This window comes from Cygnus atratus, chromosome 6 (assembly GCF_013377495.2).
Source record: "Cygnus atratus isolate AKBS03 ecotype Queensland, Australia chromosome 6, CAtr_DNAZoo_HiC_assembly, whole genome shotgun sequence".
Classification (NCBI taxonomy): Eukaryota; Metazoa; Chordata; class Aves; order Anseriformes; family Anatidae; genus Cygnus; species Cygnus atratus.
The window spans coordinates 23,481,713-23,498,405 of record NC_066367.1 but is presented as its reverse complement, the minus strand read 5'-3'; the positions used below and the strand labels follow the sequence as shown (position 1 = coordinate 23,498,405).

The following is a 16,693-nucleotide window of genomic DNA, read 5'->3' as shown; positions in this document are numbered from 1 at the left end:
ATGACTCATGTCCTTCCTTCTTGGCGTCCTGGCCAGGCAGTGGGAATCAGTTGTTTAAGGGCAGGTTGGACAACCTGTTTGGGCTATAGAAAGCCAAGTTAAGAGGTTACTAACCCTGTCTGCTTATGTCTTCCGCACCATTCTCCCACTCTTACCAAAGCTCTTGCTAGTGTAACTGTTTCCCTTATCTAGTTTAATCTGATTCAGTGAAGTTATTGTGGGTCTGTTATTTCATTTGGTGTAGGGGGAGGAAGGGATAAAGTGTTTGGACACAAATAAATTAACAGAAGTAGACTACAGAGCAACCACATAAATGAGAAACAGACAAATTCAAGGGGTAGTAGCCGAAAAGAGAGTATCTTCTTAACTCAGAACCTCCACAATTGGAATAGTCATGCCCAATAGTCATACCATTACAGAATTGCTAGGACAAGCGTAACCCAAATGTGGGCTCTGTGCCACAGCAGTCTCTGTTCTGGGGGAGAAGAAAGCACCAACGCTTGCACTAGCAAAGGACAGATGTTGTACAGTCTCCAGTTTGAGAACCCTCCACAAAGTCTAGATGTTTGCTGATCTCACTGGAAGCTGCAGATAAGAATCTGCTTGTTCTGCAACAGAGATTCAGCCTCCAGATATGCCTGTAATGAGAAGCCCTTTCACAGACAAATAACTTCACTCCAAATGAACTTATAAAAACCCCATGATTAATAGAGAGCCATATGACTCGAGTTTATGAGTGGATCAGACAGAGCCTAGTCAGGAAGGCTCCCAGGAGTCTCTAGGACTAAGAGTCCCCAAAGATTCCAACTGACCCCGTCTTTGCAACTGCTGTATACTCTTATTCTGCTGACACGTGCTCCCCAGTGAGTCCACCGCCTGCCTGCAGTTTCTTGAATAGCAAGTAGAAAACTGGATTTTGTGGGAGCAGCTGTCAGTGTGTTGGAGAACATGCACAGAATTTTCATGGATAAATAGGGAGGAAGGAAGATATTAGGGTATGGCATGATCAGCCCAAAAGATGTTTTGCAGCATAGTCTGCAGGAAATTGTGAATGAAGAAATTTTCCCACTGGCAGCTTTCCAGGTTCCTTGATGATATTCCAGAGCTAGTTTCAGTACCCAAATCTTAACTTTGAGTCTGTTTTGATTGCCAGCGGTTGGTTTAATGTCCTGAGCCGAGTACACAGCGCTACGGCACAGCAGCTGAGGGAAATGCAAGATGAACAGGCCAATCCAAAGAATGCTGTGGTGAGTTACTGTGCAACCAGTCCGTGGGCATGTTCAGAGCCATCTGTGTTTAACTATTTTGTGCATGTTTTTCAAGGACATGCAGTGCTGTAGTTCATGAGCACTAGAAGAAAGTTACACATTTTTTTAAAAAGAAACAGCGAAGCTGATAGAAAAGAGGGTAAGAAGTGAAGATCATGGTGGCTGTGGTGGGTGTCAACATGATCAACATTGGCTATCTTCTTTGCTTTGCCTCTTGCAGATAAAATGTTTTTGGATGGGATTATGGGACTAGTCTGTCAGTTTTCCAGACAGAAGATAAACAGTAGAGAAGAACAATGTATTTATGTATTTTAGGAGTATTGAAATGTGGAGGCAGACCTTAATAATGCTCTCTGAAAATGCGTAGCTCTCTTTCTTGCAGTTCTCTGGAGTCCTTGCACACCTTTTCATGTTGTTTAGGGAGCAAAGGTGACTCACTCATGCCTTTCTCATATGCTCATTGCTACTTAAGCTATGGGAATTCAGAAGAATGCTTTCAGGTTCAATACTATTCACTAAGGAGAATGTCCGTAATTTAAGATGCAAGCAATTCCTGTTACCTGTCTCTTTCACTGTACAGGGAACCCTGGATGTTGGGCTTATTGACTCTGTCTGTGCCTCAGACAACCCTGACAGGTATGTATAGCAATATAGCCATCTCTTAGATTGGAAACTCCCTGACTTATTTTTGTGGGTAGGTCCAGGTTTTGTTTGAAGTTTACATTTGTTTAAACTCCTAAGAATTTATCTCACAAAGAAACTCAGCTAAAAGTCCTTAGTTTCTTCCAAGCTATGCTACTTTCCAGACACAAAGTTCACAAGTGTATTGTCTTTGAGTGAAAGTTTCAGTACACATTTCCATCTGAAGAGTGAGAACAGTGTAATCTAAATGTCAAGAAATTATAGTCTTATCTACTATTAACACTAAATAAAAAAGTCCAACAAAAGCAGTACTTCCAGTTTTTCAACAGAGCAATTTCAAGCTAATCTTGGAAATTTAAGGAAAAAAATAAAACAACACATAAAAAAATAAAACAAACACAAAACAACACACACAACAACACAGCACAAAGCAACATGGGATGAATTTAAAAATCTGTACTCCACTTGAAATCTTTGTGATGCAACAAAGCATAGGCTTTTAGTTCACAGATAAGTTAGCTTCAGAGAAGAGATTATGGAGCATTTCATATCATTTTACATTAACATTTAATTATTTCCTACACTGTTAACAGGTTCAGCCAGGGCCAAGCTTCTCACTGCAGTACTGAAGTAAAATGTTAGCTATTAAGCTATTTACTTCTATGCTGTTTGTTGTTGTTGTTGTTGTTGTTGTTGTGCTTTTTTTTCTCTCACAGATTGCAGGGACTTTGTGGTTACTAGTTTAGAAAATGCATACCTTGGTAGCAAACTAAGATTTCTTTGAAGCAAAAGTGTTTTGCCCAGCCTGGACTCCTCAGAGTTAATCTGTGTCCCAGTAAAAAAATAAAAATAAAAGGGCACAAATAGTAAGCTGAACAGGCAGAATTTCTTCATGAATCTGCTGAGGTACACTCTTCTGGAATGTCAGTGTTTGAATTATGATAAACAAGTTCTGAGGAGAATGCTTATTTTTCAACCATGTTTTTATGCATCTTATTTTTATTTTGCATAGCTTTTTTGTCAGGATCAGCTCATCCTTCCTAAAACCAATCGCAGACCCATTTTAGCTGTCACTACTGGGAACTACATTTGCTACTGCATTACTGGTTTTAATAAGTATGAGCAGAACAGCTGTACTAGCCTAGCCCAGTGGTACTAGCACTAGCTCAACCCAGTCGGAGGGTAGAGCAAAGTCCTGTGCTTACAAACCCAGGACATTTTACAACTGGGCATTAACTAATGAATGTTTTGTAGTCTTTGAAAATAGCTTTGGAAAGTGTTTAATTCTATCTGTCTGGACTCTGCATTCATCAGTTTGCAGAACAACTGCACAGGGGATGCTCTTAAGAGTTTCTTCACTTCTCTGTAGTTTGTATTCCAAGAATTTTTCTGCAGTGCCTGTGCAAAGGTAAAGGACATGGCTTTGGGTGTGCTGTGATTTCAGATATTTGTATGACTTCGACTGATTTCTAATGCTTTTATTTTCTGGCAGACCGAACTCTTTTGTGATCATCACAGCAAATCGAGTGATTCACTGCAACAGTGACACCCCTGAGGAGATGCATCATTGGATCTCCCTTCTGCAGAAACCAAAAGGCGAATCTAAGGTTGATGGCCAGGAATTCCTTGTGAGAGGTAAAAGGAAATGCACGCAGTTATGACATGTGAAACTCATCTTCTGTTTGGGATTTGAGTGGGAGGTTTGACTGTAGCTAATCCAAGCTAGTGTTTAGCTGCTCCCAAAACACAACCATTGCCTGCCCCCTCCATTTTCCTGCCTGCTGTTGGCTGCCTCCTATGCTCTGCTGGCACTGACTCTTGTCTGACTCCACATAGGTGGGTTCAGAAAGCTAAAACTGAAAAAATAAGTATTTCTTTATACGTTTATTTTTCTGGTGTTAGTTCCATAGCCTGTTTCAACATGTTGTCGAGCAAATGTCAGCAGGGAATAGGAGGGAGCATGGCTGCTGCTTGGGAGCAGCTGGCTTAGACCGACTATGACATGACACTGCAGCTTTTGTTTTCAGAAAGCTCTGTTCCTTCTGACACCTGTCGTGCTGAGAGGGAGGGAGAGAGATCTTTGTAGGATTGCTGCTGTCCTCAGCTGAACAAACTAACCTGATTCTGATAGACATAGTGAAGTGAGAATAATTCTCTAAGGTTGAGCAAAAGATTTATATTCTGTCTCTAGTTAGAGCTCAGCTGGACATAGAGGCACTGATGCATGAGTAATGTTCGTGCATATCATACAAAATATTCTCCATTTTTTCTCAAATATTTTTAAATTTCCTCAGTACTTTTAGCTCATTACATGTTCTTTAATATACAAAGACACTTGGGTCTCAATCTGTGGAAAGCAAGCATTTGAGCAAATTGCCCTACATCTTCCAGAAAGTATCTATGATGGAATAAAGGTCTGAGAGTGGTCATGGCAAAGCAGGAGTAGAGGAAGAAGAGAGTCACCAAAAAGAGGCAAAGCTTTCTATAATCCTGGTCTTAAACATTTCAAGGAGATTGTCTGATAACCTGTGTTAACATTATCAGCTGGAGTCCCTTAAATTCAAAATACTTAATTGCAAGGCAACAGCTCCTTTTATTTCATTTTGTTCATTAAAGAAAAAAGTCTAAATATTCTTTTGCAAAGTCAGTATATGTGTTGCACTTCACAGTAAAACATATGGCTATTTGAGAGGCTATTTGAGAACCACAAAGTCTGTCTCTTTGTTTTTTCTTTATATGCAACCTCTAGGATCAGTCCCACGTTCTTTGAACTTTTTTGCCTTGTGGGTGGACATTGCTTTTTACAGCTTTGAATAGAAAACTATCTTTTCAACAGGTTTAGTAACACCGACTGTAATTTTTTCTTTTATAGCACTGAATTGTTTTTTCTTCTTTTTTTTTTCTTTTTTTTCCTCTGTGAGGAATCTAAAATGAGAGAGAGTATCTTTCCTGATCATAGGAAGAAGAGATGCATGTAATGCTTACAGATCATTCTACTAGAAGAAATGTACCACCAAACCTCTTCCACCCAGGTTTGGATAGGCGTTTGGCATCTCTTTGGAAGAAATGAATTGTAAATGATTTATTCAGATGGCTGTGACTTGTGAGAGAAGCATCCTGGACAGAGAATGCCCTAATGGTGATGTCAAACTAAACCACAGCTCAATGAGAAAACCATACATAGGGCTGAAAAATAGAACAGTTCCATGAAAAAATTGTCTGATTTCTTAGAGTGACTGTGCAGGATACTGCTACAGCCGGTAAAGCAGAACTGGCAGGTCCCAGTATGAAGTTTTTGCAGAGAGTTTGAGTTCTGCTCCCAGAGGTAGAGAGCTACCAGGAAGTGACAAGGTTGCTGTTGTGGTGAACAACAACCACTGACGTGCCTGTGTTCCTCTGCTAGGCTGGCTCCATAAAGAGGTTCAGAGCAGCAACAAGATGTCCTCTCTGAAGATGAAGAAACGCTGGTTTGTGCTGACAAACACTGCACTTGATTACTACAAGTCATCCGAGCGCACAGCTGCCAAGCTTGGCACACTTGTGCTCAACAGCCTCTGCTCCGTTTTGCAGCCCGATGAGAGGGTCTTTAAAGACACAGGTAAGAAGAGGAGCAAACAGTAATCAGCAGGTGTTGCATGGGTGGAGTTGCCTGAAGAGGGGAGGGTGCAGGAATGTAATGGTGTGTCTTGCTGAGATACAGTCTTGGTGATTGTGGTTGCAAACTTCTTCCCCACACAAACCATGTGAGACTTGCAAAGGACTAGGGAACAGTGTGCAAGTGATGGTAGTTCCCTCACACCTGATGGAGATGTACAGTGCTTATATTTTTTCACTGAGTAGTGTCACTATTTATCTAAATGTTTTCCAAATAGGTCTGAGTTCTTAATGCTCACATGTAAATACCATCAGCACTAAGTAACTGTCGTGATACAGCATGAGCTGTGTTCGTCTCTCGGATCAATGTTATTCCCTTAAATAACAGTAATGTCATATACCTCACTCTTTTTTGTAGCACTCAGCCTGCTAGAACCAAAAGATGACAGGGGCCTATGTTTGCTTTCTGTGCAGTGTGACGCTGTCCTGGTAGGGCAGGCTCTGCCACGATTCTCCACTGCTTGCACCTTGAGTTTGGGATGGAAATGAGCTTATGAGGCAAGGGGTAAACCCCCCCTGACAAAGAAGGTGAAGCTTAGAACAAAACTTGAAATACTGGATTTTTGAGTACTGGAGTTACCTGGGATATTTTTTTAAAGGTCTGGAAGCAAACTGCTAGCAGTGGGATACTGTGGTGTGTTTAGTAAAGTGAGATGAGGAAGTTTCTTCTGCTCACTTGCAATGAATCTTCCACATTTGTGATCTCAGCAGACACATAGGGCTGCCTGTAGTGGAGTGAACTGTCATCATCCTGACCTTTTCTCTCAGTTTGTCAACTACATGATTTTTAAAATTTACGAGAATTGATTTGGCAATGGGACTGGGTGCTGTGTGTAGGCTGGTCATTTTCTGAGCGATTAATAGCACAGTGTAGCTGAAACCCTGACTGTGGAAGTGAGTTGCCTGGTTGGCAGGGAAGTATTTATGTTACAGTGTGAGCTACTTGTGTCTTGGAAAGCTGTGTTTGTGCCAAAACCTGGATTGGGACTTTCCTACTGTTAAGTCCATTTTGGGAACGGGGAATGTTACTGTTTACCCAGTCCATCCTAACCACACACACCACATGTAACTAACAAAGCAGCAAGGGTTTTTCTCAGACAGGTGTTACAGACAAAAAGAGAAGGTAAAATGGAAGCAACTTTAACCTTCTAGATTCTTTGTGTCTCTACAGGCTACTGGAACATAATTGTCCATGGGCGAAAGCACTCCTACAGACTGTACACAAAGCTGCTGAATGAAGCCATGCGCTGGGCCTCTGCCATCCAAGGTGTCATTGACAGCAAAGTTCCCATAGAAACACCTACGCAGCAACTCATTCGTGACATCAGGGTAGGTAGCATCATGCTGATTCCCTTGTGGCAACAAACGAGGTTGCTCTCATGGGGTAACCAAAAAGTAAAAGAAACCTAAATGATTGTATAACTAAATAATCGAATCTTATGTGAATTTTATCTTGAATCAGCTTGCTAACTGATCTGCTTGAGTCTAGGCTATAACTGCTGTGCAATTACAAATTGCATGCAGGATTTATACCTCAAGTATGTGCAAATCTCTGCTTCATCCGTTCCTTTCCCTAAGCATCTTCTGGACACATAAATAGAAACTCTAGCAAATTAAATGTATAATCAGAAGACAGACCAAGAAAGGTATCTAAGACAAGGGGCTTGCCAGTAAATTGATAGGACCAGTTGGTGGAGGCGAAAAAGAAGTGTGTAATAATGGTAACGCATCTGAAAACCTGAATTAATTCTCTGCATAACTGATGACTACAGAGGAGTGCAGGGAAATTCCAGTATTGCAGCCTGTCTCTAAAAGGGATGAATTTGAGAAACTTGCCAGCTGAGGTGTCAGTTAGAGGGGTTGTGGAACACATCAATAAAACAGAGTGTGAAATATAGCCAAGATCAGTTGGCAATAACTCTACAGCTCTAAAGGAACTGAAATGTGAAGTTACTGAATTACTACTGGCTGTAGAATGTAACCCTAGGCTATGTGGTCCTAATGTTGAAGAAATGGGAGGCAGCTAATGTGACTAAGCTATAAGAAAAGATTCAGAGGGGATCTGGGGAAATACAAAACAGCCATACTTGGCATATATCCTAAAGGTCTTTGAGGGGATCAGCAAGCATGTGGATGATGGTGATCCTGGTCATAAAGTTTATTTTAATTTCCAAAAAGCTTTGTCAACTTTTTAGCAAAGAAGGAAGGAGGAGGAATCATGCCATATGTGCTTGTTACATGCCTGCAGTAGGCATGAGTCACAAGCTGCATTTGGAATCAAGACCCTGTGCTTGGTGACCCAGTATGGCTATTCTTACATTTTATTTTCAGAAATAATGTACAGAGTAATTTTTATATGTAAATTATTCTTTAGTCACCTCATCCCTCTATGGACCTTCCAGAATATCAATAAAGGTGGTTGATTTGACTTTAAATGTATAAGGACATCTTAGGAATGACTATCCTCATTTGAGGATTTTATTTTTTTTTCCAGGAAAACAGCACAAACTTTGAAGTAGTGGAACAGACATACAGGAGGAACCCAATCTTGCGGTACACCCAGCACCCTTTGCATTCTCCCTTGCTCCCATTACCATATGGAGATGTTAGTGTCAACTGTAAGTATTTTACCCATATGACAAAATCCACTCTCATTTTAAGGATCAGTGAGGAGCCTGAGCACCACAAAAGTGGTATATAAGCTCTCTTTATGCAGGTGAAGTTCATTTTGGAGCAGTGTATCCCACAGTGTTCAGAGAGAGGGATTAGTCCCTTTCTCTTCTCAGAATGTATGCTTCATCTGCAGCCTTGTGTCTTAAGCACACTGTATCTTATAGTAAAGGGGAGAAGATAGCTTATCATCCGTCTGGGGGATGTGCAGCCTGTCTTTATGAGTTGCAGCTGGGTCGTAAATGGGGTGTGTGTGTGTGTGTGTATCAACACAGAGACACCTTATGTTGGGAAATGTTATTTCTGGTAGGAAACTCTTCCTCTGAGAGATGCATCAAAGGATGCCAGTTGAAGTGTCAGTAGCAGAGGTTATGTAGCAAGTCAATAGATAAGTAGAACAAGCTGCCAGGACCAACTGGTCACCTACGCAAAGGAGCTTAGGAGAGCAGCAGTAGCTGAATTATTAATAACAACAAGCAATATCTCTCTTTTTAATAATAACAAATTCTTTTGTACAACACGTTCAGTATTGTAAGGTTCCCAAAGTGTCTTAGGAGCACAAACATACCAGACAAGAAAGACTAAATGATATACAATGTGCACATTTGTGGTAAAGGCAGACAGCAGGGAAGCAGGAAGGTCAATGCCTGACTCTTCAAGAGGTCTATAATAGCTTCCATGACCTCCCAGAGATGCCAGATGGTTTGTTTTTGACCATATGGGATGAAGCAATATTGGAGTTGCTCTGCTTTGGACTAGCAGGTAGAGGAAGCTGCCTGTAATTTGCCATGTTCTGAGCGTGGTTTCAGGAAGTCATCAAACTTACCTTGGGGTTGGAGAGGGAAGGACTGAACATAAAAGAATGGTGCCCAGAAAAACAGGCAAGAGTCTTTCCTGTTCTGTGTATGCTAAATTTTCCCTGTTGTTCAAAAACTTTTTTTGGGGGGGGAAGTAAAATGGATAAGAATAGGTTGGCACTTGGGATCAGTTTGTCACTATTGTTTTTTTCCTTTAACTGAATTAGATTTCAACACTGATTTCCTTTAAAAACATTATTCTCCTTTTCTGTACAGGATATCCAAAAATGGATTTGCAATGGTGACAAGTTAGATGTTGGTAAATACTAATTAAAACTACATTTACACATGTAAAGGGGAAGCATTAATGAATTTTGAGTAGAAATTCAGGTTCAAGAGATGAGCTAATGCAGATTCTCAGGTTGCTCTTCTTCCATCACAGACTATACTATAGTTGTTCGTCCTACTGCTGGGCCAGTAGGAAATGGGGGAGATTCTTACCTGATGTCACCTTTATGATCATTCCTCAGTGCAACAAGAGAAGGGTTACAGCAGCTTACAGGATGAAGCAGTGAAGATCTTTAACTCCCTTCAGGAGATCGAGACAGTGTCTGACCCCATACCAATTATCCAAGGCATTCTGCAGACCTGCCATGATCTAAAGCCCCTTCGTGATGAAGTGTATTGTCAGCTCATCAAACAAACTAATCACATGCCACATCCCAACAGTACTGGGAACCTGCACCACTGGCAGCTGATGTCATGTATGAGCTGCACTTTTCTGCCAAGTAGAGGAATCCTTCGTTACCTCAAGTTCCACCTGAGAAGGTAAAAGCCCTTTTAATTTGCATTGTTTCCTTTGTCCCTACTTATCTTCCACTGCCTGGTGTAGTTGTGTGTCTCACCCTCCTCCTGTGCACATATCTTCCAGTAGTGTTGCAACCTCCCACCCTTGTGCACAAATCTTGCTACCAGCTGTTGTGGTGTATTCAAACCCTGTCCCCCTTGCTACCCATCTGTTGTGTCAAAAGGATGTGGAAAGTAAGGCTACCTACACAGAATACCATGAAACTGTTAACGTGGATTTACAGCTGATCACCTACTGCTTACTAATGTCCCTATAAACATTCTCAGCCTGCAGGAAAGGTGAGAAACACACTTCATATTCACTGAAGTAGGTACTGCCTTGCAGCAACCACAGGCAAAATGTGTGTACTGTGGAGTAGCAGATATACCCTAAATCCAATTTACTGTTTTTCAGTGTTTGTTTGCTTAACGAAGCATGTAAGGCTTACAATTTGTATTTCTAATCTGCTTTAACCTCCAATTTTCATGAACTAAATTGTTTACATTCTTCCCAATTTATGTTCAGCATCTAAAGCAACTTTCTAAAGAGGTCTGCATTGGAACTAAGCTGCAGTTATGTAGCCTCACTCCATTCATTAATGATAAAAAAAGGCATATAAAGTCTATTTGATTCCTTCCAAGTGAGGAGAGAGTGAGTTGAAATTCATGCAAATACACAAAATAGCTGAATCTTTCAGACATCCAAGGCTTTGTTCTAAAAGATGCTGAGCAATACTCCATGATGCCTTTGCATGTTTTTATCACTGGAGTTGCATGTACTGTTATACTTAAAAACTTCTGGCCTTGGAGAGAAGAGAACATGTATGAGCATCTACTCTCTACCTTCTTGAAAATGTTTCTGAAAAACACTATAAAAATTCCTCAAGCACATCCAGCAAGTAAAAAGAGGTAATTGAGAATAAATTTAAAAAGCTTATATTTGATTCCATACTTTCTAATCTCAATTTTGTGAATTCAGATAGTTAATCCTCCTATCTTCAGCCAGTACTAAACTCTTGGAAGTTTGAACTGCTGATTTCATATGGTGCTGACAAATGGCACTGAAGTGACTTTGGAGTGACTAGTGAAAGCAGGTTCTGTGGTTTGGGAAATAACTGGGATCATTCTTCTGGTGATTGCGTTTGACATCTCTACTGAATTCCCTGCCTACAATATTCCAAGTTACATGGCAATAAGCTTGTTTTCTGTTTCACTGTGTAATGGCTTTTTTGCTTCTCTTTACAATTAGGGTAAAAGATCTCTTTCCAGGCTCAGAAATAGACAGATATGCACAATTCATCAGTGATTCTCTGAAGAGGACAAAGACAAGGGAGTTTGTACCCTCCCAGGAGGAAATACAGGCTCTTCTCACCCGTGAAGAAATGACCACAACAGTATATTGCCATGGCGGTGGCTCCTGTAAAATCACCATCAATTCCCACACGAGCGCTGGGGAGGTAATGCATTTACTAATTAACTAGATCTAAGCACACCTCTGCGTCAAGGTACTGAGCCTGCTGAAGGGACACCTTTTCCCCATTCATCTCCAATTTTTCAGGGTTTAGGGAATGTATTCCTCTATATTCTTTCCTGGGAACATGATTTGACCACTGTCAGAGGTGGGCTTAGCAGACCGTGGTCTGATGTAGATTGGTAGTTCCTATGACCTAAGCCAAGCCACACTGGCTTCCATCACCCCATCCAGCTCTCAGCAGTTTATCTCCATTCTGTTCTTTTCTGCTGGTGGTAGCATTTGTCCATCTGCACAGCCAGTGATTCCACTAGCTCAGAAACACAAAATATTGGTTTATTTTCCTTTCTTTTTTCCAAGAAGCTAACTTAAGAAAGTGTGTTAACACCAACCCTGTATTCTGTCTCTGATGTTTGCAGGTGGTTGAAAAGTTGATCCGAGGCTTAGCAATGGAGGACAGCCGCAACATGTTTGCTCTCTTTGAGCATAATCAGCAGGTGGACCGTGCTGTTGAGAGTCGAGTGATTGTGGCTGATATCTTGGCCAAGTTCGAAAGGTAGAAGAATGTTTTATGGAACCGTTGCTTTAACTCCTAGTTGGTTAAGTGAGAGTACCATCAGGTAGTTTTATCCAAAGTAGCTGTTGTGTTTCAAGAGTTCACTGTGGTGTGAACTTCTCTTTGGTAAGGTTCAAGTGCTCTTTTTTACTATGTGGAAAACTATGTTCACATCTGTTTTGGTGACAAAGAAGCATTACTTATCAGGCTTGTCAGGACAAAATTAGTAGTGCCTTTATCAAATAGTAATGGTTTCCTACCAGAGCTCAGAGAATAGTTAAGTCACGTAGTTGTCTTGATCATTCTCTTTCTCTGAAAGGGGAATACTGTCTCATGGCTTGTTTGTGGTAGGACAAGTGAATTATCACATAATGTCAATGTATTTAGAAGTACCAACAACTATCTGCAGATTGGAACAGCTTATAAAATGAAGCACCATCAAACCAAGGTATTTTCTTGCATAGTAACTTGTGCCATTGTGATGAATGGGGCGGGTTAATATGGGCTACACAAGCAAACACCATCTGTAAGCTCCTTGACCAAGGAAGTGATATAACATGAAAGCCTTAAGAAATGATATGGGTGCTGCTTTTCACATTTTTGGACCTGTAATTTTGTAGCCACCAGTGTTTGCTTTGATGTTTGTCTAGACATTTCTGAGCTGCAAACAGTGACTGTTCCTTGCACAGTTTATGAATGTGAACCCTACTTAGGGACCATCTCGAACCCTACTTAGGGACCATCTCAGCAATATAAGTTTCAATGCCTCTTCCTTTGAAGTAGTTGGCTTCATCACCACTAGTCACACATGAAAATTAATCTATTTGGATAAATGATTCAGGGTACTCAGCTCAGTGCCCTCTACAAAAATGTCTTTATATCAACTAGCTTTGATAACATCTTGTCAATTTACCTCATAATAACTTCATCAGAAGAGAGAGCAAAGATTTAAGTGGGCATAGAAAAGCAGCTCTAATTTCTTACTCTGGACTGTGATTTTGTGGCTAGGCATATAAAGAAAGCAGTAATTTGTAGAGAAAGCTGCCATTGCCATTGTCTATTTTATATTGGTTCTGAAGACAAAAATAAAATTGTTATAAATGGTGGCAAGATTGATGCTTTTCACAATCTACACGGACTACACGGAAACAATATATTAAAAATGGGAAGCACTTTGTGTCCTCACCATAACTCTTGCATTTATATAGAACTATTGATCCAATTTTTTTTTTATCTGATAAGAACTTTGGGTCCTGCTGAATCAAAGCGTGAGGTGACTCAGAGAAAAAAAATTGAATCCACCAGAAAAGTCTGCTGCACAAAGATTGCCCTGGTAAACAGGGTAGTTCTGTATGCTTTCTGTTTCAGAAATCCAGAGGAACTTTTATATCACGAGTTGCACTGTGGACATCCCAGTACCATGGTGCTTCTAGTTACCGTTTTTTTTTTTCCTCTCTTATTCTCTTTCCTATCTTACAGACTTGCTGGCTCTGAGGAAGAAGAGGAAGAAGGACAATGGCAGCTATATTTTAAACTTTACTGCTTCTTGGATATTGAGAATGTTCCCAAAGATGGAGTGGAGTTTGCTTTCATGTTTGAGCAGGTAAGCTGGCAGTGGGAGAATGATTTAGTTTCCAGGGTAGCAGAAGTACAGCAGAGTAAACAGAAAACTGGTTTTTACTAGAAGTGTGAATGCTGGTCTGGACAGAAGAACTTATTGTCTCAGACTTTTGCCTGGAATCTAACAAACAGATACACAGAGAAATTCTTGAAGGAATAGGAGTATTAGAACAAAAGCAAGAAAAATTAACAGAGGCTTCCAAAAACTGAAGCACCAATTATAATAAAATTCTTTTAGAATTCATCTTTAATTTTGAAAGATACGGAAATTTAGATAATAGTTTAAGATGATCCTGTAAAGTAGTTGCTTGCAGAATGAAGGTGTAAAGAAAATTGAAAAATCTAGCTGTATGCTGGATCCAGCTTACAAGAATAGTCAAACCTTGGGGTGTTATGGGGATTGACAAAGAAAATTATCTTTCAGGCAACTTCTCCTGATTAACAGGCACCGGAATACAGTACTATAACAAAAAGAAAAGAGAATGTTGTTGACAATAGTTTGCTGACTAATTTTTTTTTAAGTCACTATAGTTTGTAGCAACATGATGCTTGTTAGGCCAGAGATCACACTGGTATGAAATAACCCCGCAATTAGGGATGCAAAAGTAAACTGAGTGGAGTAGCCAGCTGTGTGATTCAACCCATCTTTGTTACTTCTAATGAACACTATGATCTTGCCTCAGAATATGATATCTGTTGAAATTTAATTAATATGTGTTCAAGGGGTCAGTGTCATGAAGATTAAAACTGGCTGTTGATCAAGTTGTTGGCACGTACATCACACAATTGTTCCCCAAGAGGACTTTCTTGAAATGAAGATTAAGTATTGTTAACTAAATGTCTAAGAAACAGTCAGGAACAGGACACAGTACTCTGTGGAAACTCAGTTGTACCAAAATCCCAACTGACAAGGCTTTCAGTCTAGACAGCTTTCACTAGCAAAGGTTGGTAGAAAAGAAGTAACAGGAGGAGAGCAGGAGTTATTGAGATATTCATTTCACATTTTTTGATGTGTGATGGACGCAGTAAAAAAAAAAAATTATAATTATATATATAATAATAATACATTTCACAGAAAAGCAAGCAAAGGAAGCAAGAAGACTGGGGGAGGCACCAGATGAAAGAGGAGGAGGTGAAAGGTGCTGGTGTGCAATGAGGCTGAGGTTGAATGTCTTGAGTTTATTGCATCCAACTTTATCTGTAATTGAATATAATCTCCACACAGGAGCTGCAGCTGGTAGAGCACTAAACAAATTGTCTCAGTTTCTGGCTCTCCTATATGTTACAGATCTAAAGAATCTGTTAAAGGCCTAAAGGTCCTTTAGAGTTCTCCTTTCTGTCCAAGCTTGCAGAAAGACGCATTCCCCCCCCCCAGTCTGCTCATCCACCAGTTACAGACTTTGAATTCTTTATTATAATGTGTGCTTTGACCTCCTGAATTAGGTCTTTCCTGCAGGGATTGGCTTTCTATTATGGCAAATACCATAAGAATCCCTACATGGACCCAGATATGAATAAAGTGTGTTTCTGCATTCTAATGATTTGTGGGTGTGTTTGTTTTTTTTGTAGGCTCATGAAAGCCTCATAGATGGTCATTTTCCTGCACCAGAGGACACCCTGCAGCGCCTAGCAGCACTACGGCTGCAGTACCTTCATGGGGATTATTCTAAAATAAGTTGGACCCTTGATGGGATCTACCCAGTTAACAGACTAAAATCCAAAATACTGCACTCAACAAAGAGCAGTGGCACCACCAGTCACACTCTGGAGAGGAGGCGGACCAGCTTTCTTGAAGGGACATTGAAACGTAGCTTCAAGACAGGCTCTGTAAAGAAGCAGAAGGTAGAAGAGGAGCAAATGATGGAGATGTGGGTGAAGGAAGAGCTGTCAGCTGCTCGTGCAAGCATAGCACAGAAATGGACCAAGCTGCAGGGACTCTCTCAGCATCAGGCCATGGTGAAATACATGTCCATCGTAAAGGAGTGGCCAGGTTATGGGTCAACCCTCTTTGATGTTGAGGTGAGAGATACATAATCTCATTTAACTACTGCCAAGGAGAGGCATCAGCCTGTAGAATAGATACAGCTATATATATATTATATTGCTCAGCAGCAGAAGGGAATTTCAGGAATTGGCTGCGTTTTGTCGTAATAAGCTGAGAGTAAGCCTGTAGTAACACATATACAAGAAGTTGTGAGGCAGAAAGCAGTAGATTTGGGGAAACTTTTCTGGGCTTAAGAAGATGGTAGCTAGTAGAAGTGGAAGTAAAATGAAGCCATATTGTCCTTCACGGCAAAAAGCACAACCCTGTTCTGTAGCAATGTGACAGAAACCACTCAAACTGGGTCTCTTAGACTGCTGGGATTAGCCTGCTACTGCAGGAATCCACAGCTCCAGTTTTTTTCATTTCTGTTGCTGCCTAGATGGATTACCATGGGACGTTGCTTGCCCTTACTCTATGATCTGTAAAATAATGAGGAGAATCTTAACTTCCTAAATCTCTTTAAAATTTGATAAGTGTTAAGTACTATAATTATTTATTACTCAAATGGTATTTACGCACAGCCATGTCACTTCTAAATCTTTGCAGAGGAGTGCCTACAAGATTCCTTCTGTAGACATATTATTTTTATATTGGGCTGTAGAAATTAAATGTCCTACAGGAGCCAGAAAAGGAGGGCTTTTCCTTGAATCAAAGATGATTTGATACTCCACTGCATTTAAGCAAAATTTCGTGTTTCTGTTTTCTGCAGTGCAAGGAGGGTGGATTTCCAAATGATCTTTGGCTTGGAGTCAGCACAGAGAATGTGTCTGTCTACAAGCGTGGGGACCCTAAACCACTAGAAACTTTCCAGTACGAGCACATTGTTTTCTTTGGAGCTCCACAACCTAACACCTTCAAAATTACAGTGGATGAGAGAGAAATGTTCTTTGAAACGTCCCAGGTATGTGAAAGCATGAGACTTGTTATATGTGCAGTTTTACTAGTGCTCCAGTAAAGCTCTAATTTCTAAGGACAAGACAAGGTTATAGGCAAGAACTTCTGCTGAAGGGACAGGACAGCCAAAGAAAAAGATGAAGGGACCTTAAACCTAAAGGGTTGAGGTGTCTGTCTTGAATACAGAGATATACATAAAAAAGAATGATGCTGTTTAAAAAGTGAAGGAGG

General features: G+C 40.5%; 1 protein-coding gene across 1 annotated transcript in view; it reads left to right on the top strand.

The window, feature by feature from the left end:
- Positions 1-16,693, top strand: part of LOC118260034 (unconventional myosin-X-like) — an 85,766-nt gene that overhangs the window by 65,927 nt on the left and 3,146 nt on the right. Inside the window, exons 29-40 of the mRNA XM_035569942.2 lie at positions 1,154-1,247; positions 1,849-1,904; positions 3,403-3,545; positions 5,314-5,508; positions 6,736-6,893; positions 8,059-8,182; positions 9,562-9,859; positions 11,127-11,334; positions 11,768-11,904; positions 13,384-13,507; positions 15,094-15,543; positions 16,278-16,469. Of these exons, the coding sequence (XP_035425835.1) occupies positions 1,154-1,247; positions 1,849-1,904; positions 3,403-3,545; positions 5,314-5,508; positions 6,736-6,893; positions 8,059-8,182; positions 9,562-9,859; positions 11,127-11,334; positions 11,768-11,904; positions 13,384-13,507; positions 15,094-15,543; positions 16,278-16,469 (2,179 nt within the window). The remainder of the gene's footprint in view (positions 1-1,153; positions 1,248-1,848; positions 1,905-3,402; positions 3,546-5,313; positions 5,509-6,735; positions 6,894-8,058; positions 8,183-9,561; positions 9,860-11,126; positions 11,335-11,767; positions 11,905-13,383; positions 13,508-15,093; positions 15,544-16,277; positions 16,470-16,693) is intronic.